The sequence below is a fragment of the Lepus europaeus genome, chromosome 8 (assembly GCF_033115175.1).
Source record: "Lepus europaeus isolate LE1 chromosome 8, mLepTim1.pri, whole genome shotgun sequence".
NCBI lineage: Eukaryota > Metazoa > Chordata > Mammalia > Lagomorpha > Leporidae > Lepus > Lepus europaeus.
This window is the reverse complement of record NC_084834.1, coordinates 20,073,134-20,101,038: the sequence shown is the minus strand read 5'-3', so window position 1 is coordinate 20,101,038 and position 27,905 is coordinate 20,073,134. Positions and strand designations below refer to the sequence as shown.

The 27,905-nt window shown below is 38.2% G+C and overlaps 1 protein-coding gene across 3 annotated transcripts in view; it reads left to right on the top strand.

Annotated features, from left to right (window-relative positions):
- Positions 1-639: 639 nt before the first annotated feature.
- Positions 640-27,905, top strand: part of GRIA2 (glutamate ionotropic receptor AMPA type subunit 2) — a 161,756-nt gene continuing 134,490 nt past the window's right edge. For all 3 annotated transcript variants that reach the window (XM_062199046.1, XM_062199047.1, XM_062199045.1), the window contains exons 1-2: positions 640-727; positions 1,262-1,402. In XM_062199046.1, coding sequence (XP_062055030.1) covers positions 640-727; positions 1,262-1,402 — 229 coding nt within the window. The remainder of the gene's footprint in view (positions 728-1,261; positions 1,403-27,905) is intronic.

The window sequence follows — 27,905 nt, the reverse complement described above, 5'->3', positions numbered from 1 at the left end:
CGAGACCCGCGGTCTCACCAAGGCTCCGAGGCTGCCGGGCTCCCAGCTGCGCTTTCCCCGCTCCGCGCACGCGACCGCGGCCAGGGCGGTGCGCGGTGCGTGGAGTCGTGCGGGGGAGGGGTGCGCGTGCACCCGCCGCCTGCTGCGAGTCGCGCACGCGCGCCCGGGTCGGCCTGCCGGTTTCTGGGACTTTGTGTGTATGTGTGTGTGTGTGTGTGTGCGCGCGCGCCTGCCTGTGTGTGTGTATGTGTGTGTGCGCGCGCGGGTACGCGCGCGGGCGCGTGTGTGAGAGAGGAGAGGGAGAAGAGAGCGCGAGAGAGGGTGAGTGTGTGTGAGTGCATGGGAGGGTGCTGAATATTCTGAGACACTGGGACCACGGCGGCAGCTCCGCTGAACACTGCCTTCAGCCAGTCCTCCGGACTTCGGGAGCGGGGACAGGGCGCAGGGCATCGGCAGCCAACAGCAGGACCCGGGAAATAGGGATTCTTCTGCCTCCACTTCGGGTTTTTAGCAGCGTGGTGCTTAACTGCTGTCTCAAAATGCAGAGGATCTAATTTGCTGAGGAACACGGCCAAAGAAGGAAGAGGAGGAAAAGGAAAATAAAAGGGGTATTTTGTGGATGCTCTACTTTTCTTGGAAATGCAAAAGATTATGCATATTTCTGTCCTCCTTTCTCCTGTTTTATGGGGACTGATTTTTGGTGTCTCTTCTAACAGCATACAGATAGGTAGGTACCCTTTGTGCTATGCTTTTGAATTGTGCATAATTTGGTGGTAATCTCTGTTCACAATGGGCAAATTAATTCATGTCAGGGAGACTTATGTCATACCTTGACTGCATTCCAGATTTAAACTACCTAGAATGTACATGTTTTTCTTAGGATGAAGCAGAGGGAAACGACCGTGGCTTTGATACAACAGAGCGAAAGGTCTTCTTATTTCTGACCTCCAACATGTATTAATTCTGGCTTCACAACGTTTTCCACTTTGCTCAGATTCCCTAGGGGTCTGGACGCAGAGCTCGCGATTAGGAGGAAAGGGGAACGGTTCTGGCCACCCGCCTTGCCCTCAAGTATCTCACCAGCGTCCTGACCCCTGGGCTACCTTTGGGATGCTCGGCCCTGGGTGCCCAGTCGGTGGCTGCGTTGACTCTGCCTGGTAGTGCAAACTCCAGGCTCCCGGGCGGTGGGCGCCAGCGGGCTTCCCCCCTCTGCCTCCCCGGCACTAACACTGTTCTTTCGCTCCGTGTTTGTTTTTTGCAGGGGGGCTGTTTCCGAGGGGCGCTGATCAAGAATACAGTGCATTTCGGGTAGGGATGGTTCAGTTTTCCACTTCGGAGTTCAGACTGACTCCCCACATCGACAATTTGGAGGTAGCCAACAGCTTCGCAGTCACCAATGCTTGTAAGTAATGAATATTCATGTCTTTCGGGTACCGCACGCGGCCCGCTAGTGAGTGTGAGTGTGGGATGATGTGTGTGTGTGTGTGGGTTTCTGCGTGTCGGGGTGGGGGTGTGAGCGACTGCACACGCGCGTGCGTGGCGCCGCGCAGGGGGAAGGTGGCTGTGATCTCGGGGACCCCCGCTGGCTGGGGGGAGGGCGGTGTGGAGAGGGGGCGAGAGGCTGTGGAGAGTGTGCGCACTGTGGAGCGGGGGTGGGCGTGGGAGCGGGGAGAGGGGCTTCCTCCGGTGCAGGGTGTTCTCGCTCATCCTGAGAGCGCCAAGGGAGGGCAGCTGTGCCCACCCCCGCTGCCCCCCATGCGTGCCCTTTGGCGCCCTGCCCACAGGGAACACGCTCTGGGGCACATCCCAGCGAGCGCCGCCAGCCCGGGGCCGCCTCGCCCCGCAGCTGCACCCGCGCTAGCGGCCTGGGGCTGCCATCCGCAGCTCCGGCTCCGGCTCGGGTTCAGCCCGCGGCGCTCTTCGACGGGACGAGTTGATAAAATGATTCCGGAGTTCGGCACAGGGCTGTTACATAACGCCCACCCGAGGGGCGCAGCGCGGCTGACGCAGGCCCAGGCCCGGCCTGCTGGGGTGCACTGGGGTGCGGTGGGGTGGGTGCGCCGGGGGCAGGGGAAGAGCTGTCAATCTCTCCTGTCCAGTGCGCTTCAACCTGAGCTGAGGGGGCGATTCCGCCGCGGGCCCCGCGCGCTTTGTTCTTGGGTAGCGGGGCCCCAGCCCCGGCAAAGGGACAGGACCCGAAAGCGCTGGGATCTGAGGATGGATTTGTAAATGTGAAGTCGCTGATCAGCCATTTTAGTCTTTGCAGTTCTCCATATTAGCTCTTTGCGTGCGGCAGTGTTCCTGGCACTGGCGCGGAAGCTCTGTCAAGGCTTCCCATAAAGCACTCGCACCCAGGCTCTGGGGACTCGGAAGGGTTCGCTGGCGAGGCTGGTGGCCCGGCCCCGCGCGGCCATCATCGCCTGCCGGAGTGATGCCTTCCGGCCGGGACGTTCGCACAATTCGGGGGGATTTGCAGATGGCTTGCCTCTCTCTCTGCCTACCGTGTGCAGGAGCTAGCGGAAAATTACCACGGGAATAGCCCAGCTGCAGCGCTCCCACCTTAGACAAACAACCGGTTGCCTCCCACTGCCCCAACTCAAGCCTCAATCGTGGATTTGATGGCTCGGGCTTAATGATAATTTGAGGGCATCAGCAACTCTCTTTGCAACGACAGGCGTAATTGTGGTGATAGGAAGGGCCGAGTTAAGGAGGGTTCGGTGATGTAGGTTTTTTCAAATGTTCAAGGAGGAAGAAGGGAGAGAGAAAATTAAATGGATTTGCAACGATAAAAACAGGCCATGAAGAATGTCGGAAAATTTTAGTATGTACAGATACCTACAAAGGAACCGCTTCAGTTAAAATTTTGAAGGCTTGTAACCTTAACCTATTCGCCTGCCAGATGTAGACTATTCATTTGATATCATGGAGCTTCCTTTCATTCTGTGTTGTAAGTTTGCCATGCAAATATGCCGAGTATCTATATGCAATTGTGTATTAGATAATGCTATGGAAAGTAATGGATTCTATGGGAAGCCTTGTGCAGGAAGCACGCAGGTTTTAAATGTGGGATGAAAGTATCGACGGCTATACTTTTGGAACACGATGGTCAAGAAGTTCATGAGAGAAGCTTATCGAAAAAATAATAGGTATGCCCGGTGACCAAAATGAATATTCCTTCACTCCAGCAAATGTAGAATCAAGGTGTCGGATTTTTTAAAGAACAGATTGTAGTCGGGTTTAGGTTCTCAGTATTAGATTTGTGGATTTTTTTTTTAACAAAAATGTTATTGAGATAAGATATACAGGCAGAATATATACATAAACACATATGTAACTCCCTAACTTCTTACAGAATCAACACGTACATGCGATAAACACATGGATTTAATTTTTTTAAAGAAGCTACACAACTTTATTGACCATAGTTTTGAGAAGCTGGGATAATCAAATCTTCATTCTGCACAGATGTGTTTGTATTTCCCAGGAAGTGAAGCTGAATGCAAATGTGCTCCTCTCCAGATCCTAAAGTGACTCCTCCATGGATTTTTGCCCTGGAACACAAAAACAAAATATTTTAAAGAGACCAAACATTTTAAAGATGCCAACGTGGGAATTCAGAAGCAAGCCATCTGCTGCTCCCATGTTATAAGTATTCTCAATGATAGCTGAAGACATCTAGTGCAGGCAACCTCCCTGGTTAGAATTTTCTGGAATTGACATTGACTCATTAACTGGGCAGCTCACTTAACGTTGACCCAGTTTCTTTATTGCTTTAGGAACTTCAAAATCCAGAGATTGTAAAATGAAATGGAATACTGTATCCTTCCTTTTGTGGTGTTAAGAACAATAGATGATGTAAAATTAATTGAACTCTTCAGAGACACACAGAGAAAGATGCTTATATAAACTGTCAACACGGAGTCAACAGTCAAGAAGTAAATGGAGGTTCCAATGTCACTTGTCAAACAGAGACCTTATCATTTAAATTGTGCTCAGTGTTTATCTCCAATCCTCACCCTTTGTTTCTTGACTTTTTAGTCAGGAGAGTGCATGATTCTTTCCTGTATAAAGTGTAAGTAGTAACTTTCAGTATTTTGACAGCTAAGACCCAAACATCTTTTCCCCCTTTCCCTCCCAAAATCTATAAAATTCTCTTTTAACTGCATCATTAAATGATGCATGTCATCTAGCAATGCATACCAGGTAGAGTTAAATCATAAAAATCTCATAGTGTTGAGTCTATATGTTAAGAAAGTGGGGCTTTATAGCTTAAAATATAATTTCAAAACAAAATACATAAGTTCACTAACTTCCTTTTATTCCTGCATTGGAAATTCTTTGGAAATGTCAAAGTTGACATTGATTGAAGGATCCAGAGAGATCCACTAAACAGGTTAAGGCTATGCAAAGGAAATGAAGTCATTCTGTTCTGAACTGGGTAGAATGACTGTGTGCCTGGCACTGAGCTCCCACCCTCTTCGCTGTCACAGTCACAGTGGGATAATGAAAGCACTTATTTGTTCCATTGGTTTCCATGGGTACCTGAGGGAATAGAGATAGATTTCCAATTTCTTCCCTCCTTCCTTCATTCTCTCCTTTACTCCTTTCTTTTTTCTTTCTTTTTTCCCTCTTTTCTTAGCTAGAAATAGTTTGAGGATTTTTTTTTTTCTGAAGGTTGTTCAAACACAAGCCATTGTTATGAGAAACTACAAAACATAAACCCAGAAAAAAAATTGAGACTAGCATCTGATGTGTTCAGCAGTTGAAACTAGGGGTGGGCCTTGAGAATTCATTGATTCCTCAGTACATTTTTACTGAATGCCTTCAAGTTGTTATAGAATAAATGAATGCATTTCCTGTGGTAACTCAGTTTTTCTGCCCTTTTTCCTGTGTGTTCCTTGAGTAGTTCTCAAGGCCTTGTAGGTCTTAATGCCTTTAATATGCATTGGCAGCTGTGAATTTGTCCAAGAGCTTCACCATCAGGAGGTCCGGGTATTCTAGTAGTTCTTAAACACAAGCAATTTATTATAGTAACTAAAAAAATCTGAATTTTTGTGAAAATAATAAATTTGATGATGATATCTATGTATATACTACATATTTAACCAACTTCAACAGTAGGTTTTAGGAAAATATACTAGGGATTTTCACATACTATCACTAACAATGCCATGGCAATTACACAAACTTTTTTAAAAATGAAGTTGTGTAAAGGGTTTATAAACATGAGTGGTTATCCCATAGAGTTAGGGGCTTAGAAATATTAAATATTTAATTTAATCTTCAAAAATATTTGCTTTGTACTTTGATAAATGATGTTGACCAATGACTATTAGTCTGGCTAAATATAACTTAATACTTTACATATTTTAATTTCACCATACAAAATAACTTTTTAAAGTATTAATTTTTAAAGAAACAGCAAATAAAAATCTACTTTTCCACTAAGCCAGCAGATGGAGATGTTGGAGAAAATATTGTCTCATAAAACTGTTGCGCACACTGAATACCTTTTAAAACATGGTAAACAAATTCAGAGAAATTGAAGAAAATACATGACATCTAATTTGAAAATTTTTATTTAAAATGCTGTAATTAAAAATAAGTTTCAATGTTTTTTGAAAATACTGTCTTAGGTTTTTTTTTAAATTTAGATTATCTTAAATATTCTTGTAAACCTGACTCATAAAGGCATTCAGGAAGAGCAGATTGACAATCTTGAAACTAGAGAATTTTTAAATTAAGTTTTTCGCTTTTTAAACCTCAGCACTCCAGATCTCTTTTGAGATATATTTCCCATCATTGAATTTTAATGACCAATTATTGATATTATGTATCACATTCATTAAATTAATTGATGTTTACCAAACTTTTACTACACTTTACACAAGTGTGATTCTCTTTATGTGTATCTGTAGTAGTTATAAATTGGCTTAGTTATTGTTTTTTCATTTTGTTAAATTATTTGCTAAAACCTGCAGTAAGTAATTTAAACATATGGAAATATTTCATTAAAGCATAATCAACCTTGGACACTCTTAAAGAATGGTAAGAGTTCAGGGTATTAACAAAATCATGAACACATAATTTCAGGACTTAACACTTTACAACCCCGTGTTGTAAACATTCAATTGCATTCAATTACAGAAATATATTAGAATAATTAACTTGTAATTGAATTGTTTGTAGTTAAATTTTCAGTCACTTGTCACATGAGAATATCAAGAAAATGATGAGTGTCCGAAATACACATCAAACAATGGCATTCATTGAAATGTTCTATTTTGGGATAATGCAAGTAGTTTTAAAAATTACTGTATGGACCTGTGGAAGCTTTCATTTTAAGAAGCATCCCTATGCTGTTCCTGGTGAAGCCTGCTGACTCAAGCCGTGCCAGCATTTCCTTTCCAATTCAGGCCTTTAGAGGGCCAGGATCACTGTACTGTGACATTGTGATGAGCGGATGCTGATTCATGCACACATCTTTTCCAGCACGCTTTGCAAACTTTAAAATACTTTAAGGAAGATTGGAAAAGAGCAGTTGCTTCCTAAGTAATCCCGTATGTGTTGTTGTACGGTTGCATTTTCAGAGAATGTATTTTCGTTTTAATTTCCTCTTCTCCTTCTTCCTACTTCTTTTTTTTTAAAAAAGTCAATAAAAGTACTTAATCTGCAGAGCAAATGCTATTACAGGAAATAAAATCTAAATTGAACTAGAAAAGGATCTTTCTAAAAAATTTTTTTTCAAGTGAGCAAAGGGTACATTACACTAAGAGCTAAGCCCTGTATTAGATTTAAAGATTGCATTAGGAACTTAATGGTCACTGGGTAATTTATATTTCCTTTCTTTCTTAACTGAACTCATTGAGGCTTCCTCAGATTTCATTAAAATATTAACTCTTATTATGGCACTTTTCAGCCAAGATTCCTGAGGTTTTTATCTAATTGTTCAAATAATTGCCCAGCTACCTAAAGACCATGTCTCTTTTAAACTATAGAAAAATATGTTGTTGAATTCAAAATAGAAATTTCACAATCAGCCACAATTTTGAAATATCAAAATATTTTTCAAAGCAAATATTATTAATTTGAAAAAACATAGTGTAGTTCTTACAGTGTTTTGCTTGAATGTTTAATATATATTATTTCTAAGTACTGTTTGATTTAAATGTATATTTCATTTTTGATAAATGTGAAGCCATTGAATTAAAGCATTTGAAATGAACGAGGAGAAAATAAAATTGGCTTTCTTGAAATTAGGGTCATTGTGTTGTTATTTTTGTGTCCTATTCAAAGCTTTAGCTTAGTTCCTAGTACATTGAGACACTAAATTCATTCTTTACCTATTTATACTTTTAATTTTATGCACTTTTTTGCTATAGAATAGCAAAAATATAGACTTTGTGTTGTCACAATTTTGCATTTGCAGTCCATTTGGATTTCAAAAATAAAGACTACATATTTTTACTTGATGCCTGCCTCAAATTCTATTTAGGGGCCAGAGCTGCCATGTAGTGCTTTAAGCCACCACTTGCAACACCAATAACCCATATGAGCATTCCTGGCTGCTCCACTCTGATCCAGCTCCTGCCAATGTGCCTGAGGAAAACAGTGAAGGATGGCCCAAGGCCTTTCATCCCTGCACCCACATGTCACACCCAGAAGAAACTCCTAGCTCCTGGCTTCAGCCTAGCTTATCCCTGGCCAGTGTGGTCATTTGAGGTGTGAACCAGGAGATGAAAGATTCCTCTCTATCTCTCTCCCCCACCCCCACAACTCTGCCTTTCAAATAAAAATAATTTTTTAAAAATGTAATGCAGATACAAATTTTATTATTTAAAACTATGTATCCAGTAAGAATTTTAATTATTATGAAACAAATCTGTCACTTAAAAATGAATTATGTAATAGATTCCTGAACCAATCAAAGTAGTTCTGAAAAATAAAAATGCAAATAAAATAAAAGAGTAGTTCAACTTACCTGGGTGAATGATAAGTATAAGATATGTAAAACACTGTAAGCAATTTATCATTAGTATGTGGAGAAAGGGACAGCCTGGGACTGCTTCTCTGTTGAAAGGACATATATAATTTACTCAGATTTATATTATTTATCATTTAATAATTCAAAAAGTGTTATTGTCAAAAATTTTAGTTATAATTTTGACAGTATGACCTTTTGTATATAAAAAGAATTGAAAATGAATCTTGATGTGAATGGAAGGAGAGAGGGAGCAGGAAAGGGGAGGGTTGCGGGTGGGAGGGAAGTTATGGGGTGGGAAGCCATTGTAATCCATGGCTGTACTTTGGAAGTTTATATTCATTAAATAAAAGTTAAAAAAAAAAAGAATTACACACCAAGAAAAAAATTATCACATATTAGACAACTCTTAATATTGAACGTCATAAAAATAAAAATGCTTTTTAAAAGTTCTGTTTAGATGAGAGAATAAAATTTTAAAATTTTCATCAAAAAAGTTCAAAGTTGCAGTGTTTGTACCATTCTTGGACATATGTTAAAATAATTTGCTTTATAATACACATCTTAAAAAAGATTTATAAATGCTGTTAAGATAATGCCCACCCACCCATAGCCAGGGTATTAAAAATCACAATTTCCTGTGTTAATTATTTTATTACAGATTTTAAAAATACACAGAATTATAAAAATATTGGTTTTACTTTTAAAGGGTATCCAAGAATGATAAACTTGGGATCTAGTTTCTTGTTACAAACTACTCTATTTGCATTAACATGATTATTTTCTATGTATGCCTTTTTTTTAATGTCAATCTATCTTTAGTCTTTTTTACTTTGTTTTATCCTTTTTGCAATCCTTTGATTATTTACTTGGGTTAGAAAAACACCTTGGTGTACATTTTTCAACCATTAACATTTTATTGGAATAATCTTCTAAAATACTTATTCCCTATCTTTGCTAAAGGTCAAAATGATTTTAAAATACAATATCTTGAAATTTTTGAGCATCTGTAGCTTTGTGAGTTTGAGAGATACTAGGCTCGTTAGAGAAAGGGAATTAATAAGTAGTTTCCTGGAATATATTAATTTCCATAACCTCTCATATTTCCCAAATGACCATAGTTGTACTGTTTAAACTGCTCTTCAGAATTTTACTTTATAGTTTTACATAGTTTATGTCTATGCCATGGTAATATCTACATTTTCCTAGCTATTTCAGTATCTAAAACATGAGCACAAAGTGGCCTGAATTCAGAAGTGGCCTAAGTTTTAGTTTGCCTAAAATGCTTGCATAGGGCATCCTATTTCTATGAAACTATTTGTCTACATGTAAAATTATTTTCACATAATACATATGATGACATTTGCTTGTTTCATGGCCTTCTGATGCTTTGATTTTGATGAGTCTCAGAGAATCTTAGAAGGAATCCTTGTGATGTAAATATTTTTATTCTAATCTGATTATGTCTATGAATATAACAGAAATAGGGTTGGCATGTGTCATGGTGGTTAAGATGCCACTTGGGACACTGACATCCCTTGTCAGAGTGCCTATTTGATTTCCAGCTCTGTACTGGATTCCATCTTCCTGCTAATCCATATCTTCGGAAGCAGCAGATGACGCCTAAGTTCTTGACTTCCTGCTACCCACAGAGACACCATGGGGTTCCCAGCTCTTAGCTTCAACCTGGCCTAGCCCTCACTAGGCTTAGTATTGAAATATGGCATTATATTATACATTCCTATAACAGAATATGGCCTAAATCAGTCATTTGTAACTTCAGAATAAATTTCATTGAAATTCAAGTTACAAGAAAAAATCTTCTCGGCCGGTGCTGTGGCTCACTTGGCTAATCATCCGCCTGCAGCGCCGGCACCCCGGGTTCTAGTCCCGGCTGGGGCGCCGGATTCTGTCCCGGTTGCTCCTCTTCCAGGCCAGCTCTCTGCTGTGGCCCGGGAGTGCAGTGGAGGATGGCCCAAGTCCTTGGGCCCTGCACCTGCATGGGAGATCAGGAGGAAACACCTGGCTCCTGGCTTGGGATCAGCGCAGTGCACCGGCAGCAGCGCTCCAGCCGTAGTGGCCATTTTGGGGGTGAACCAACAGAAGGAAGACATTTCTGTCTCTCTCTCACTGTCTAACTCTGCCTCTCAAAAAAAAAGGAAAAATTTTCTCAGCATATAAACCTTTTGCAGCTGATATGAAGTCTCTGTGTTCAAACCCTGTTCTGTTTCAGATTTAGCATTCATTTTAGTATTTCTCTCTATTGATATCCAGCCTACTGCAGGATATGTCAGCAATGTGATTACATACATTTTATTTCTTTTTTTTTTAATCTTTTTACTCTATTTTATTTCTTTGAGAGGCAGAGAGACAGAGAGAGAGAGATCATCCATCTGTTGTTTCACTCCTCAAATGCCCACAACAGTCAGGGCTCGGCCAGGCCAAAGTCAGGTGGCGGGAAGTCATCTCTCACATGGGTGGCAGGGACCCAGCCACTTGGGCCATCATCTGCTGCCTCCCAGGGTGCACATTAGCAGGAAGCTGATGCATGACTGAAATGATAGAACGAGATGATGAAATGAACATTCTCAGGGTAGGGGAAGTCTATTTCCTTTCTCTTATTGCAGGTTGAAATTGCTGGATTTCTTAAGATGTGTGGGAGAGGAGGCTGTGGATAAAAAGGAAAAAACACCAAGAGATAGCACAACCTAATGTACCAGGCAGGGCTGTGAGAACTGGACACTGGGAAGTAATCCTCTCTTTCGAGGTCTCTGACTCTTTCTATAACTTGTTTTGCACTGATAGGCTTGATGTTTGCTGAATTTCCCCAAATATGGTCAACTTTCTGTACTAGCACTGAGCTATTATAAAGGAGTGAATTTTTGCCATGATAATTTTTATGAATTGTGAAAACTTAGTTTTTCCAGAGAGAGAGACGAAGGTATGGATGGAAGCAATATGTGTTCATCTTAAGCAACAATGAAAATTTAAAGCACTTTATATTTCTGGGCTGATAAGAAAAGTTCTCCTGCAAGTTAAGAGCTAAAATACTTACTGAAGAGTTTTGAAAAATGTAGATATTATAGATAAAAATATGCAAAACAAACACAGCATAGTACTAGGCTGTGGATTTTATGGAGAGCAGGGACTGTGTGCTAGGAAACCTGGACTCGTCTCTGGGTAACAGGGCTGTTGTAGCAACTCTACAACTGCTTGATAAATGATGGGAGTAGAAGACAGAAAAACCAGTCTTTCAGTTTATGTTATTGGTGGTGATGTTTTCTACATCTTCACCTAAATAACAATGGTAAAGGAAAGAAATCTTTTAAAGTTAAAATATTTTTAACAATCCTATATGTTTTTACAAATAATAGAATTCTTGGAGGATCATTTAAGAAAATTAATGACAATCCTCAAGCTGTATATAACTTTTGCCATTAGGCTAATTTTTAAAAAATTATACAAAGTAGAATTTGAGGTAGATGTATGGACCGCCATAGGTAGCTTCATCTTGAAAAATAAGGACTATATGGAGTGGTGTGATTAACTTGGTCAGTAAACTGAGAAATGCTGTCATAAACATTTTAGTACTGCCAATTTGGAACATTTTAAACATATTTCTCTATGCCTTTATATAACTTACTGTGAATTATGTATATTTATAGGGACCATGTTTTCACTGATCCAGCTATCACAGAATTAGTATAATCCTACTGTGTGGGGAAGATTACTGCCCCACAACAAAACTTGTTTTCTCATTACTATTCTTTGGCAAAGTCAAGTCTGGAAATGGAGTGTTCTAGTGGTGTGTGTATGTGGTTTGCTAGTTTTTGTTGAGACATACATTCAAAATTGGGTCATGATTTCTCCTTTGTTCATGTCTTACCTGCCATTTGTGAGTTAAAGATTTCCAATCTTGTTTTTAGTTTATGTAAGAAATGTACATATTAGCTTTACAATTTCTAAGCACTTTCACAATTTACATTTTTACTCCTTTTAACAGATTTAAGAATTTTAATAGTTTACATTGTTGTAATAATTTTACATATGGAGAGGAAATTTCAGGAACAAGGGAAACAGTTCAAGAATCTGTGTTGTTTTCGTTCTTTGGAGGGAAGGTCTCTAAGACCATCATCTGTATATGTTAGAACACAGAGCAGTCCGGGGTTGTCATGTTCATGCTGAGTTCACAAGGGTTTCATCTATGAGGATTAAAAAAAAATGATGTCTGGGATATGAAATAGCACTGGTAAAGTGTCTGCACTTGGAACCCAATTCTTCTCCTATTGCTAGATGTGTAACATTTATTCCTAATGCTGTGAAGTTGGCTTTCTGGCGCAATAATGAAATAGTTGAGGCAAACTATTTATGACGGAAGCAGCTTTATTTAGCCGCGATGTGGAGGTTCAAGTCAGAGATGGAGCAGCCTCACTGGGTTGGCTTTCTGATAAAGTAAACGAAGAGCAGTGGCTGAGTGTGGACCCGGAAGGCTCATGTGATAATCCAGGAAGCAGACATGGTGGTTGAGCCCAACTCGGGCTTTTCTAACAACCTTCTCTCGGGAGAAAAATGTCCTCCCACTGCAGACCCTACCTCCCAAAGGTTACACCTCTTCCCAGTAGCGGTACCCTGGGGACCAAACCTTTAATACATTGTCCTGTCTGAGCCATCTAAAATCCAAACTAATATGCAAACCATCGCAGTATCATCCTTCACAGGTTATTTTGAAGATGCACAACAGTCATAAGCTCATAGGAGCTGTGTTTGGCACATGCAGTGCACAATAGTCAGTGGACTTTTATCTTTCTTCCTTTGTTATGATCTTTGGATGCTTTTGATAAGCACTTGCTGAGAGAGGCAGAAGATAAAGAAAAATGCATTTCTGTGGGTTTTTTTTTTTTTTTTTTGGTTGTTCTAGTTGGGATCTTTCTCTATTGTTTACGTACCTGAGAAGGACACATTCTGTTTGGTGACAAAAAGAAGAGACTAAGAAAACAAACGACAGAAGCCACTTAAAGTTCTGTTCGGTTCACTGTAGTATGAGAGTGCATTTTAAAAGCTGAGAAACTGAAACCCGAGTCGCACTGCCGCTTTGCCTTTATTGCACAGCACTCACAGTTCAGAATGCTGACCGTCTTGAAACTCTTGTCCTTGGTAGATCTGCCAAGCATGTGATCAAGATAACTTTGTTGAGCTGAGCATACTGAAGATTCCTAACATTTTATTTGGTCTAATTAATTCAATTACATTTATTCAAATGAAGATGGTCAAGCGAACACAGGCTCTGGAACCAGGCATGAAAAATCATAAATAAGCTTCATGATACCTCATTTATTTTTTACCTTGTGGAGTAAAATTCAGTTTCTTTGCCATATCTGATAGGAGCTTTCAGAATATTAAATGAGAAAATAAATGCTTAGATTAATTAATCACAGGTGACCTTATATTCTCCTCTTTGTATTATCAGTGCTTTCCTATGAGCTCAGAGCCTTGGGGAGAGTAAAAGGAAGTTCCTGCCTTCAGAGAGTTCATATATTTTGATTTTATCTTTATGTATAGCTCTTCTTTTTTTTTTTTTCCTTAAGATTTATTTATTTATTTGAAAGGCAGAATTACAGAGAGGCAGAGGCAGAGAGAGAAAAATCTTCCATCTGTTGGTTCACTCCCTAAATGGCCACAATGGTCTGAGCTGGGCCTATCTGAAGCCATGAGCCAGGAGCTTCTTCCAGGTCTCCCACATGGGTGCAGGGGCCCAAGGACTTGGGCCATTTTCTACTGTTTTCCCAGGCTGTAGCAGATAGCTGGATCGGAAGAGGAGCAGCTGAGACTTGAACCGGCGTCCATGTGGGATGCTAGCACTACAAGCAGTGGCTTTACCCGCTATGCCACAGTGCCAGCCACTGCTCTTCTTTTAACAATTTTATATCTGGACATCTTCACTCTAGCTCTGTAAAGTTAATAGAACAGGTGGAGTTATTTTTCCATACATTTTCAGATGAGGAAACAGATTTAACTGGCAATAGTTCGGCTACTTCCTAAGCCAGATTCATTGCCAGTACATTAGAAAAGACAAATGTGAATTAAAATTAGGGCTCCAACATTTACTAGCTGTGTGACTTCACATAAATCAGTTAAACTCTGATCTTGTTTCCTCCTTTGTAAAGTGGGGGTTATTATAACAATTGCCTCATTATGTAATGTTTCCCTTTATTTCATAGTGATTATTATTGCTAGATACAGGGATTCCAGGTGTCCTGAGTGCTTATTAGTTACATATACTTAATTCCACATTTTTAGGTTCATAGAAGAGATGGTAGCTAACAGCTGCCTTTATGTTACTTTCAAAATAATGAGCTTATTTAACTAACCATTCTTAGTAAACACTAGAAACTATGATTTTATTTTATTGTCAGACAGGAAATTGGATGCATATTTTTACAAGAATGTTGGTATGTTCTTGATGCATAAACAGTTTCGTCCAAATTCAATAGGAAAGCAGAAAGAACTGAAAACCATCCATATGTTAAAAACAGGAGAATCCTTTTAGCAGTTAGTGTGAATATCTGAAAGTATTGTTATCACTTTCAGGAATAGCACATTTCAGCCACAAAGATGATGGTAGGTGTTTCCCATAAGAAGGGTGACATTGAAGAAGAGACATGTTTATGTGATTTCCTTGCTGGGGACCAGTTGTCTATATCTTTCTTCTGGTTGTCTAGGCTAGGGTCATCTTTCTTGGTACTTTCTTCCCCAGCACAAACAAAGAAGCTGTCTTTGTCTGTTTCTAGGTTTAGCAAAAGGGCTGGTAGGTGTGAAAATTTTTTAAATAGTTAATTGGCCAGAGATTACTTCTGGGGAGAGGGGAGATTTGGGTGTAGCCATTGGTACCCAATAAAAATAAAGATGTATATATAAGCTAAATTTTTTGTAGTTTATAAAATATTAGCCACACAAATCTGAGTTGATTCGTTATTCTGATGTTGCCTTTAATTGCAGTTAATAGGAGCCATATGAACTTCTTCATGGACCATTGTTCAAAACTGGGGTCAAAATTACTGTTTTAATGCAAAACTATTTGTTTGCAAGTTATGTTGATCAGTTTGACAGGGTCCAGAGATAGAATATATTATAGAGAAGTCAATGCTTAAATGCAAAGTGCATATAACCATGTTTATGGTTGAAAAACACAGCAAGATTTTCTGTCTTCCTTTTTTCCTTACTCAGGCTGTTATTAGATACCTGTTCTATGGAGATCACTTTGGTAATGTCTGAGGTGACAAAGAAAATAAACCTTCTGTATTAGAAATTACTCAGGATTACAAAATATTTTCTTTGGAACAAAAATAGAAGCCATTTATCTAGGTCAACTAGACAATTTTGTTGTTATGTTAGAATGTGTAGTGTAGTCATTGATTTTCGATTATTAGCAAATATTATTCCATACCTTTGAACTAATTTGAAACAAAGTCTAGTTAAAATTTCTTTAAACATTTATTTATTTGAAAGAGAGAGAGAGAGAGAGAGAGAGAGAGAACTGCTGTTCACTAGTTCACTGCTTAACTGCCTGCACAGCTAGGGCTGGACCAATGTGAAGTCAGGAGTCAGGTACAGGTCTCTCACATGGATGACAGGAACTCCAGTACCTGGGCCATAATCCGCTGCCCACCAGTTGCATTAGCAGGAAATTAGAGGCAAAAGTGGAGGCAGGATATGATCCCAGGCACTCCCATATGGGATGTGGGTGTCCTAAGTGATGAATTAACATGATGCACTGCAATGCCTGCTTCTGAACAAAATCATCTTGAAAGATGAACTGACAATTCCAGAACTGACTCTTGATGAAAGATGAAAAATCATTGTCATAAATACTGATTTTAGAATATGTTGTTGAAAACCTAGGTGGTCAAATTAGGACTTACTGCTGTTAACTATGTCAGCTCTGTCCAAAATGATTTCAACTTTTGGTATCATATTTGGAGAGGACCATTTGTATTTTATTTTGCATGCGATTTTCCCCATTCATTGCCAGAATCTCCTCAATTCACCTTGCATTGGCATAGACCATAGAAATGGTAGGGCATCCTTTATATAAATGAGTTTATCTGGATTATATGATTTAATTATAATAAATACTATTTTAGCTTGCTACTAAAAAGCAAGTTGCAAGTTGTAATGTTAAAACATGTTGTATGCAATCTGAACTTTGATTATTATAACAGTTTGAGAATTTCATATGGAAAAACATGATTTTCTGAAAAAAAATGCATTTTTTTTGACAGGCAGGGTTAGATAGAGAGAGAGACAGAGAGAAAGGTCTTCCTTCTGTTGGTTCACCACCCAAATTGCTGCTATGGCTGGCGCACTGCGCCGATCCGAAGCCAGGAGCCAGGTGCTTCCTCCTGGTCTCCCATGCGGGTGCAGGGCCCAAGGACCTGGGCCATCCTCCTCTGCACTCCTGGGCCACAGATGAGAGCTGGACTGGAAGAGGAGCAACTGGGACATAATTTGGTGCCCCAACCGGGAATAGAACCCAGAGTACTGGCGCCACAGGTGGAGGATTAGTCAAGTGAGCCGCGGTGCCAACCTAATGCATGTTTTTTTTTTTTTTTTTTTTTTTTTTTTTTTTTTTTAACAGGAAGAGTGGACAGTGAGAGAGAGAGACAGAGAGAAAGGTCTTCCTTTGCTGTTGGTTCACCTTCCAATGGCCACTGTGGCCGGCGCACTGCGCTGATCCTAAAGGCAGGAGCCAGGTGCTTCTCCTGGTCTCCCATGGGGTGCAGGGCCCAAGGACTTGGGCCATCCTCCACTGCACTCCCGGGCCATAGCAGAGAGCTGGCCTGGAAGAGGGGCAACCAGGACAGAATCCAGCGCCCCAACTGGGACTAGTACTCGGTGTGTTGGCGCCGCTAGGTGGAGGATTAGCCTATTGAGCCGCGGCGCTGGCTTGCATGTTTAACAAGTAGAAAAAACTATATAAAAGATTGAAAAGCTTAAATGAAAAATATGTGGTATTATGGGTGATTTAAAACAAAATATACAGAAATTTGAATTTATTTTTAAGGTCCTTAAAACAATTTTTGGCAACATAAATGGAGATATAATAAATATCAAGGCTTTCTTCTACCTCAATTTCACTTCTCTGAGGTAATCATCATTAATTATTTGGGGAAATTGTATCGTACCATTTACTATTGATGGTTGTTCCCTACTTTACATAAGTTAGAGCATGGTGGTCTGCTTTAATTTAGCTTGATTCTGTTGATGGTTGTTTTCCTCTTTTCCTATTTTAGTAACATCTGCAAGAGGGGTTGTAGAATTGATTCATAGGAGTAAAATAACTCGTGGTCAACAAGTATTTGCATTTAAAATGTTGCTAGATATTAAAAAAAAAAACCTGTCAATTTACATTACAACATAGTTTATGAGTGGTCCTACTTCTCGCCACTGTCCCTAGTGGAAACCTTTTAAATTTTAAAAATCTTTTAAGTTTTGCCATTGGTATCTCATTACTTACATTTACAATGGCAACACATAATCTGCTCTAGTGTGTGTGTGTGTGTGTGTGTTTGCGTTTATGTGTGAGCATGTGTACATGGCTCTTCATACCTTTGCTCAGTTTGCTATTGAGTTGTCAGTCTGTTGCAAGGCTCTTATTACTTACTGAGTTATGCATTAAAGAAACATGCACTTTATCCTGTGTTCTGGCTATTTTACCAAATTTTCTATAGTTTTTAAAGATAGTCTGTTCATGAGCTTTCAGAATCATGATTTTATAAAAACATGTTTATAAATTTTATTTAATCAAATTTAGAAATTATTTTATTGCTTCAGCGTTAATGTTTCATGTACAGCAAGGCCTTTCCATTCCAGATTAAAGAAAAAATGCTTGAATTTTATTTCATCTCCATTCTATTTTGATGTTGTAATTCAGAAAGAATCTTTCAAATTCCTTTGAGTTTAGTATAGATATGAAGAGGTAATCCAGCTTCATTTTTTCCCTACATAAGGGTAACCAATTTTCGACATATAATTTTTTTTAAATCCCCTTTTTCTTCCACTAATTTGCAATCATGTTTTCATCCCAAGTAAATAGTTCTTCAAGGCGTTAAGATCAGAGGGAATTCATTCAGAAAATGAAAGACACAGCATTAAGACTCTATTATAAGCAAAGGAATGTAAAGTTATATAAGATATTTGTTCCACAACCACAGTCGTTACCCTAAATTGTGCTTCTGTGCTACTGAGGTCTCAGATCAATAAAAGATGATGTCAAGTTTTGAACACTAACTGAACTCAAAGGGATAAATAAAGGATTTTGTTATGTTTTTTGGCTGGTGTCACAGCTGATATCACTGAAATGGGCTGATAGTTTCGCGTATTTTAACCCGCTGTGAGTTTTAAGTAATGGGTTACAAGTATGACTTGGCTTCAGAATAGTACTTTGAATTTAATTTCGTGTAACAATCCAAGTGTGTTCACAAATATGATGTTAAAACTAAAGACTGCAAACCATATGCAATAAGGAACTCAGTTACTCCTGGCTTTATTACCAATGTATAGTTTCATCCACAGTTTGTGTTAAAAGTCAGTGATGTACTTTACCTGAAGACAAATAGCAAACTATTTACAGTATAAATCTGATTGACACTGGAATACTAAATAAAATGCTAAGATGTTGCTTGCATCAATAAATATTTTGAGTCTGCGTTGTGTTGCATGACATGAGCTGTGGATTTCTGATCAGGGAAATTCACCAACCTTTCTTCATTTTTGGAACTCTAAACTTCAGGTTTACTTTATTTTTTTTTCCTATTAATGTAATGTTAATACAAAGAGAACAGATGCGGTGTAGTTCATAGGTACAATTGTAAGAATATAATGAAACTCCTTCCTCCCTCCTTCCCTTCTCTTCCTCTCTTCCTACCTTCCTTCCCTCCTTTTTCCTATCTTCCTTTCTTTCCTTTTGCTTTTTAAATTTTTGAGATAACACATTTTAATTAACAGTACGGTCAAGAGCTTCATCTCCAGTCTGCACTAAATAAGGAGATCAACAAGTAAGAAGTAAAAGACCCTTGTTCAATGGTAATTCAGTCAAGGGCTATAAAAATAAGTAAATAAATAAAAAGAACATGGACATGTTGTATCATAGATACCTGCACCACTGTGTTTAGAACTGCACTGTTCACAACAGCCAAAATGTGGAATTCACACAGGCTTTTAATCACAGTGGATGAGGAAGAACCCGATCTGTGATTTGAGAGTTTTTAAATTTCAGGGTAACTAAAAATAGTATTTCATATAATTTCTGCAAGATTTTAGTTATCTGTTTATATTTGAGGATATCTTTTACTGAATAGAAAAACCTTGCCTGTTTGAAAAAACACAAATTTAAATCAATCAGCTGCACTGTTAGTTATTTTGTGCAAAGGATTTTTAAAAATAAGTGTTTTATAAACACTGGCAAAGATTCATTTCCTCTTTCACTCAGTCCTATCTTTTCAAAATTGATATAAAAACTTTGTGAAGCTTTGATTTTAGACTATTCTTCCTAATTATAAAAGTGACACATTAAGGTAGAGAATCTGGAAAACCTAAAAGAAAATAACAATCATATTTTTTGCTCAAGAAATAATTATTTGTTATTATTTATGGATTGTCTTTTTTTATGCTTAATGTAATACTTGAAACACTTTTGGATGGCATTAAAGAGATTTTTAACTTAATTTTCATAGTTTCATATTATTCATGTTCATAATTTAGCCATATATATATATACATATATTTAAATTTGGGAACTCTTCACAATTCTTCAATTTTTGTCTTGTAAACTTAAAACTATGCTGAAATCAAAAGCTAAGACACTGGTTTAGATGCCCATATGCTATATTGGAATACCTGTGTGAGTATCCAATTCCAGCTGTTGACTGCTGCTTCCTGTTAATGGAGACCCTGGGAGGCAACAGTGATGGCCAAAGTCGTTGGACCCCTGCCACTCACTTTAGAGACTGGGATGGAGTTCCTGGCTCCTGGCTTAGGCCCACGCCCAGCCCATGCTGTTGCTGGCATTTGTGGAGTGATCCAGTGGATAGGAGTTCTTACTTAGTCTGTGTTTCTCTGCCTCTCAAAAAAAAGACACTACATTAAAAACATACTGTGCTTTTAATTTTTAATTTTTTCTCTTAAATGTGTATGTACATGTTAAAAAATTCTAATAACATAGAAAGACAAAATGGAAAACGGCACAACTTGCCTCTCCCTTATACTTTTAGTGATTCATTTTATATTACTAATAAATTTATACTGTAAATTTTGCATTGCTTTATTGTTTTCAATGTAATTTATAACAATATACTTGAAATCATATTTCTTTTTAAATTTATTAAAGGTATACAAAATTCATGTGCTTCATATATACAGATTCAGAAACATAGTGATACTTCCCAACCCAGCCTCCCTCCCGCCCACACTTCCACCCTTCTATTTCTTACTTTGGTGGTTATAGATTTATCTTTTGACTGCCCACTTCACGAGTTGATGACATTTATGAGTCTAGGTTGAGAGTATTTATGCTTTATTTTGTATTTTTAATCAATTTTTTCAATGTACTTTATATACAGACTTACTATAAAAACAAAAATCAATAAGTATGATTTACATAACTGTATATAGCCAGGCTACTATTTACTGCAGGACGAGTACCATATTTCTGAATGTTTTCTCCAATATTATAGCTTTTTTTTTTCCTCAAATTTGTAGTTCTCAGATGCCCTCATGTATTTTGTGACTTTCACATGTTCATATGCTCTTTGAATCTAGTATCTAGTGCATGCTTTTTACTTATTCTTAAGACTTCCTTCTGTTTACCTTATACAACTTAGACTGGTTGTTCTGAAATACTGACATCTTGGGATAACAGTGTCCTATGGTTCATCATATTTCTGTTCCTTCACATACATCTTCATATACTTAAAGTCCATTTTTCTTTATAACTTAGAATGAGGTTTTTTTAATAATTTGGTTAAAAAGTTCATGAGTACACACATATGTGTATGTGTGTATATATATACACATTCAAGTGCAGATATTTTATATTCCAATGGAATCACTGATAGTCTTTTATTTTTCCTTATACAATAAGACATGAGTGCCTTTTCATCTAGCTTCATATTTTTGATATTACTGATTCTGTTGCTCAGAATACATTCTCTTTTTTTGAAGACAAATTATGATCTGATTTGGAGCAGTTAATTTACATTTAGATTAAATTTTATTTCCACACAGGTTTTAAAAATATCTTGGAGTTTTTAGTCCTTTTGTTGTCTTCCTTGCAATGTGTGACTTTATCTTATTCTTAGGTTATATCAGTTTTTCATTAAATCGTCTCTTCTTCCATTTTGTGCCTGGAGAGCAGCCCACTAAGGCTTTCTATTTTCCTGCAATTGGAAGTTGCAAGTGCTGTCCATGTGAATTGCTCTTCAGTCTTTTGGAGATTTTGTTCCTAAACCTATGAATTTTCATTTTCTTGGTTCTCATGATTTTTTTCCTATAGTTCACTCTAAAGGACTTTTTATGAAAGAATGTTCTGGAGGTAAATTTTCTGAGCCCTTGAATGTTTGACAAGTTTTATTTTAATTTATGAAAAGAAAATAAATTTCCATTATGTATTTTCTATATATTTCACATATATAGTTTTAAGAGCATGATACTCCCCACTCTATGCCCCTTACTCCTTCCTTGTATTGTTATTGTTCTTTTAATTTTTACACTGACATAATTTAAATGTTCTTTATGATCACAAGCTTAACTCTCCAGTAAATACAGAATTCAGTAAGTGCTAAGTGGAAAACCAGTGTACCTCAAAAGTATAGACAAAGACTAGAAATAATAATCAAATCTCAAAATGCACTTTTACTTATACACATTAAATTTTTTGTACTGTGTATATTAGTTCCCACAGATCAGGGAAAGCATATGATATTTGTCTTTTTGGAACTGGCATATTTCACAAACCATAGTGGTCTCCAGTTACATCTGTTTTGTTGCAAAGGACAGGGTTTCATTCTTTTTCATGGCTGAGTGGTATTCCATTATGCATATATATTTAATTGTCCTCTCCTATGTGACTGAAAGCTTTATTGGATATTGACTTCTAAGATAAAAATCATAGTTCTTAGAATTTGGAAGGAATTACACACTTACCTTCTTTCATCAGATGTTGTTGTTTTAGTCTTGTTTATTATTTCCTTCCTGTAAGCATTCAGATTTTTTTCTTAATTCTCTAAAATTATGCATTGATTCATCTAGATGGGATTACTTTTCTTTGCATCCTACTCAGCACTCAGGTTGAAAAGAGATTCTCCCTTAAACTCAGAGAAATCCTTGTATTATTACTTACAGGATTTGCCAGCCTCCATCTTCTTTAAAACTTCTTCTAGATATCTATTTAATTGATGCTTGTTCTTCTTCTTTAGAATGTATTTACTATAAAATATACATTTAAACATAAACCATCCATTAAATGTTTTTGTGAGGTTCTACCTTTAAAGTGTCTTTTTAGTATTATCATATGATTAAAGTAAACTACACAGCATTCATTTGCTTGTCTGTATTAAATCTCTAACCAATTCTGAGACTGTCTTGAATGGTTATATCTAAATGAAGATTAGCAAAATATTTGCTTTTTTCCCTTCTGATTCATGACATAGCTGTTTGAATATGTAGTTTTCATGGAATTTTGGAAACCAGAGTCATTGGAAGAAGAGAAATGTATTTTTAAGTGATGATGCAAACAAGATAAAGCAGAAGTGATTGAAAGAAATGAAAAAGATGAGTAGTACCCTGTGAACAACGACATAAGTAAAAAGTTGGTTCGTACATTCCACACCACCGTTTTTTTTTTTTTTTTTTTTTTTTTGACAGGCAGAGTGGACAGTGAGAGAGAGAGAGACAGAGAGAAAGGTCTTCCTTTTGTTGTTGGTTCACCCTCCAATGGCCGGCGCACCGCACTGATCCGAAGCCAGGAGCCAGGTGCTTCTCCTGGTCTCCCATGGGGTGCAGGACCCAAGCACTTGGGCCATCCTCCACTGCCTTCCCGGGCCACAGCAGAGAGCTGGCCTGGAAGAAGGGCAACTGGGACAGAATCCGGCGCCCCGACCGGGACTAGAACCCGGTGTGCTGGCGCCGCAGGTGGAGGATTAGCCTAGTGAGCCATGGCGCTGGCCACCACTGGTTCTAATTCTCTTATTTATTGTAGTTCCCGTTTGTGTATTTAATTATAAGTTGTTTTGCTTTTCTCTTTGCAACTGTTTTGTAAATCCTTTCATCACAACTTTCACTCTGTCATCTTACTCTTGTGGGAGAGTACATTGCCAATACAGTTCAGCGTTTTATATCATTGTGATAAACCATCTTTGATATATGGCTTTTGAATGTTGAATGTGAAGATAGTGTTTCTAAGATCTCAACTGTAAACAGTCAGTTAGGTTAAGCATCGCCTAGTTTTAACAGTTACACCAGATTTAAATATTTGGTAGACAACAGCATTAAAGAAGTGATAGAAAAAGCAAAAGTCCTGAAGGCTCAGGGATTTAATTTTTTCAATTTCTTGGTGTTTTTCTTGGTGTTTTCATTGCTGGTAGGGAAGATAATCTATAACTTCAACCAATGAAAGTGCACAGGAATGATGACCATGCAGAGGAGACCTTGGTGCCTAGGAGAAAGTATACTTCACCAAACTCTTTTTTTTTTTTTTTTTGGATGAAATTTGGACAGATTAACCATATGCTTTCTGATGATAGAGGTACTGGTGAGATTACAAACCTTATAAGGATTCAAGAGTTTGACACTTCTTCCCTACAAAAACACACGGAGCTGATGGTTGTTTTTCACAGAATTGTATTCTATAGTCTCCCAGAACATAGAATTTGCCAATACTGAGCCATTGCTCCCAGAAGAAATAGTTTGACATTCTTGTGCGCTTGCCACATTTTCACCAGCTGATCAATACATAACCTCATTTTTGTGTGTTTCTGTTTGCAGACACCTCAATACATATTGCTGAGTCATTGATGTTGCACTCATGGCCAACAGCACTGTAATTCATGCCTGAAAGAGGCTTATTTAACACAGATATTTTCCATAGAGTACATCACAGTCTCTGTGCTTAGAAAACCAGACGATTCTGCAGCATTGTGCTTAGGGACCATTTTAAACAGGGAAATCCACCCCCCTCCCCAACCCAACAGTGCAGACAAAAGGCCACTTCTCTGCAACACTTGCTGAAACCAGAAGACAGAGTTTGCTTTGCTTCACCTCAGCTGGGAATACGTGTATTGGCTAAGTCAGATTTTCACTGCTATGCACCTATTTGTTAATGACTGTGAAAGCATTGTTAAGTATTGATTTTGTGGTTACAGACACATTTTAATGAGTTAGTAAATTCGCAAATTTAAAATCCACTAATAATCAGGATTGGCTGTGTTTGTTTGATTTGAGCCAGTTCAGCTATTCAAATAACTTTAATTTAGCAGTGCTATAGTTGAAAGGATTTCATCTTGCTTTAAAATATTTATAATTATCAATGTTGAAAAAGCACATTGTGTTGAAAATGATTTGGATATCAGTCTGACTATAAACTGTGGAATAAATTGAAGGGGAATGACAATGCTATCCCCATAAATTTAAATTCTTATTGGCATAGTTGAAGCACAAAGCATATTAATTCATTTTTCTTTTCTTTAATGAATGTCCCCTAAAGCACTGAAGAGTATCACGCTCCTTTGAAGTGCCCAGGTGATCATCCTGATGAATTGTGCTGCCCTGGGCCCTTCTTACCTTTGTTGTGCTGTGTTTCTCACTATGAAGGGTTGAGATTACCCAGGAATGTAGAGGAAAGAGACCTGAGGATGGCCTCTGTGTATCTGTGGGTAATGAGCATATATGGCTGAGTTGGGATTGATATGGACTTCATATATATATATATATATATATATATGTATATGTATATATGTATGTCTATGTGTATATTTATATATTTAGTTTTCATCCTTTCTGCTGTGAAGGATTGTTCTAGGCACTGAGGAGATGGTAGTGAAGAAGAAAGGCACATGGGTGAGTTGATCATTAAATAAATGAGATAGATAATTAAATAAATGAGACAGAATTATAGCCTGGGATATATGCTTCGAAGGAAGTCAGCAGGGAGATATGATTGAGGAGATAGCTGAAGACATTATATGAGGCAAGCTGAGGGAGAAGGGACGTCCTCCTGCAGGAGGTGAGACCTGAGTTGATACCAGGCAGATGGGAACCAGCCAGAGAGATGAAGAGCTGGGAAAAAGCATCCCTGGTAGAGGGACCAGGAGGTACAAAGGGATTGAATGAGAAACGTCTTGGTGTGCTTACTCTCAGGAAGAAAGCCAAGAACTGCTGCAACACCGCGAGAGAGTGGAAGAGCAGGCAACAGTAGCTAGAGGGAGCAGCAGGAAGCCAAGCCCAGAGAAAGCAGGGTGTCTGGATTCATGCAGATTCAAGCACCATAGCCAAGCCTAGTTCAAAAAGTTCATGGAAAATATAATTAAAAGATAAGTGAATTTTGGTGCAATTTTTTTTAATTCCGTGCATATTTTTTCATAATATTCATTGTCCATGATTTTTTGAAGTACTTTTCTATCTCAGAATAAAAAATAAACAATAAAGCAATGAAAATACCTTACCTCTCTAAGAACTTAGCTTCTCCACAGCAAATATATTAAATGAAAAGAAGCAAATATGATTTCCATACTAACAAAATAATTTCAGAATGAAAAATATTCCTTTGATTGGGTTTGGATTTTCTTTTCTTTTTGGTTAGGGATGGAATTGTTCAATATGAACAGCTCTGTAGAAATCTCTTTGACAATCTTAATCTTATTTTATTGGAAATTGTCCTACATAAAGAGGCCACTAACACCAGAGTTATAACTCAGAACCTTCGAAGTTTCCCCTTACCTGGTGCTCTAACTATTTTCTGAACCATGAATCTGCCCACTTTGGCTTCCAAGCTCACTGTTGTGAGTGACTTAGGAGACTAGGGCTAATCCGACCTCAGGGCCATAATTTCTCCCTGTAGCTGGCAGGCTGAGCTAGTATTGCCGAACATGACATGAATGAGTCCCATTCTGGAGCCCTGACTTTTGCTAAGGGAATAGTCACCACTCTCCCAGGGTAGAGTAAAATGTGAATTTAATTTGCTTCTGATCTAAACCTCATTGCCTACATCAAAACTTGATTTTTAGTTTGGTTGAAAAAACTATTTAAATAAAATAACACTAGAAAAAATTTATAATTTTCAAAAAAGTTTGTATTTTGAAAAAGGTTCTCATCTGATGGACAGAAACAAGTATTGAGAAAAAGCCGAGTACTTTTTAGTAAAATTTCATACGCAGATTGTAGCAAGATTATGGAGTGAAGTACCTTTTTGAGTATATGAGACCATTTAGCAAAGCTGTGATTCTTCTTGTAATCTCCAAACTTGGTGGTTGTTTTTATTCCCAGGTGGTAATTAAGGTGTCCTCATAGACTTTCTTTACTATTTGTTTACTCTGCCAGGTTCAATTTACGGTCCTGGAATGAACTCTGCTTTTCTTGGGAGGAAAATCACTCTGGCTTTCCTTTTATCTTATCAGAGTAATAATGGATTTGGACTCAAGCCTCATTCAAAGGATCAGAGTCCAACTAGAGAACAAGCCCCTTGAATCTCCACCTGTTTGCATCAGTGGGGTAGCTAAGCCTTCTGAGCAGTTTAAGAACTGGGTAATTGTGAAAAGCCCACAACTGCAGAATTGGAAGATTAGAGGAGGCTTCCTTTTACTGCTAGAAACAGAAGTTAGATGAAATCCAATGAGAAAATCCCCAGAACCTCAAAAGCCCGTGATGGACATCATGCTAGGTAATAAGGCAATGCACTGTAAATCTCGGAGATGCTTTCTGGGGAGAAAAAAACTGAGGTCTCTCAATAGTCCATTTCAGCACGTTTAATTCTTCTTGTCAAGTTCTGCCTAAGTGCATTTTACTCTTCTGTAATTTTATTTTATTTTATTTTATTTTTGAAAGGTAGAGTTATAGACAGTGAGAGAGAGAGAGATAGAAAGGTCTTCCTTCCACTGGTTCACTCCCCAAATGCCCACTACGCGCAGATCCGAAGCCAGGAGCCAAGAGCATCTTCCCGGTCTCCCATGCAAATTCAGGGGCTCAAGCACTTGGGCCATCCTCCACTATCCCTCCCAGGCCACAGCAGAGAGCTGGACTGAAAGAGGAGCAACCGGGACTATAACCTGGGCCCATATGGGATTCTGGCGTCACAGGTGGAGGATTAACCAAGTGAGCCACGATGCCGGCCCTGTTCTGTAATTTTAACACAGTTGTTTCTAGTCAATCCCCTGGGAGAGGGACAGCATAATCTCGGCTTCCTTAGCATGACAAAATTTCATATACCTGAAGGCAGTAAGTAAATCATTTATGGTATATGTAAAATAACTCAATTCCTTGCCTTCTCAGACAACAAAGGGTTTATTTTTCGGTTTGCTTCATTCTCCATAAATTATTTCACTATAATTGTTTCTTAGTAATAAATAGGAATTGAGATCTACTCAGTTCGAGAGTAATAACTTCTAGTTAATTTTAATGATAATAGAGGCTTGTGATCAAGATAATTTATGTCATTGCACAATAAACGTATTCCAACATTGCATTAGTTTTAAATAACTTGACATACATTCAAGTCTGTGGTGCTTGGAGAGTTTTGTGTGTTTTTTCCTCTGTTATTCTTGTGTTTGGTTAGTAATTTTAATTTTCCTACTTCTTGTATTTGCTATGTGAGAATAGACAGGTTAGTTATCCTTTGTGCCTCTGCTTATTTTATTTGTGAAGTGTGGATAATGAGACA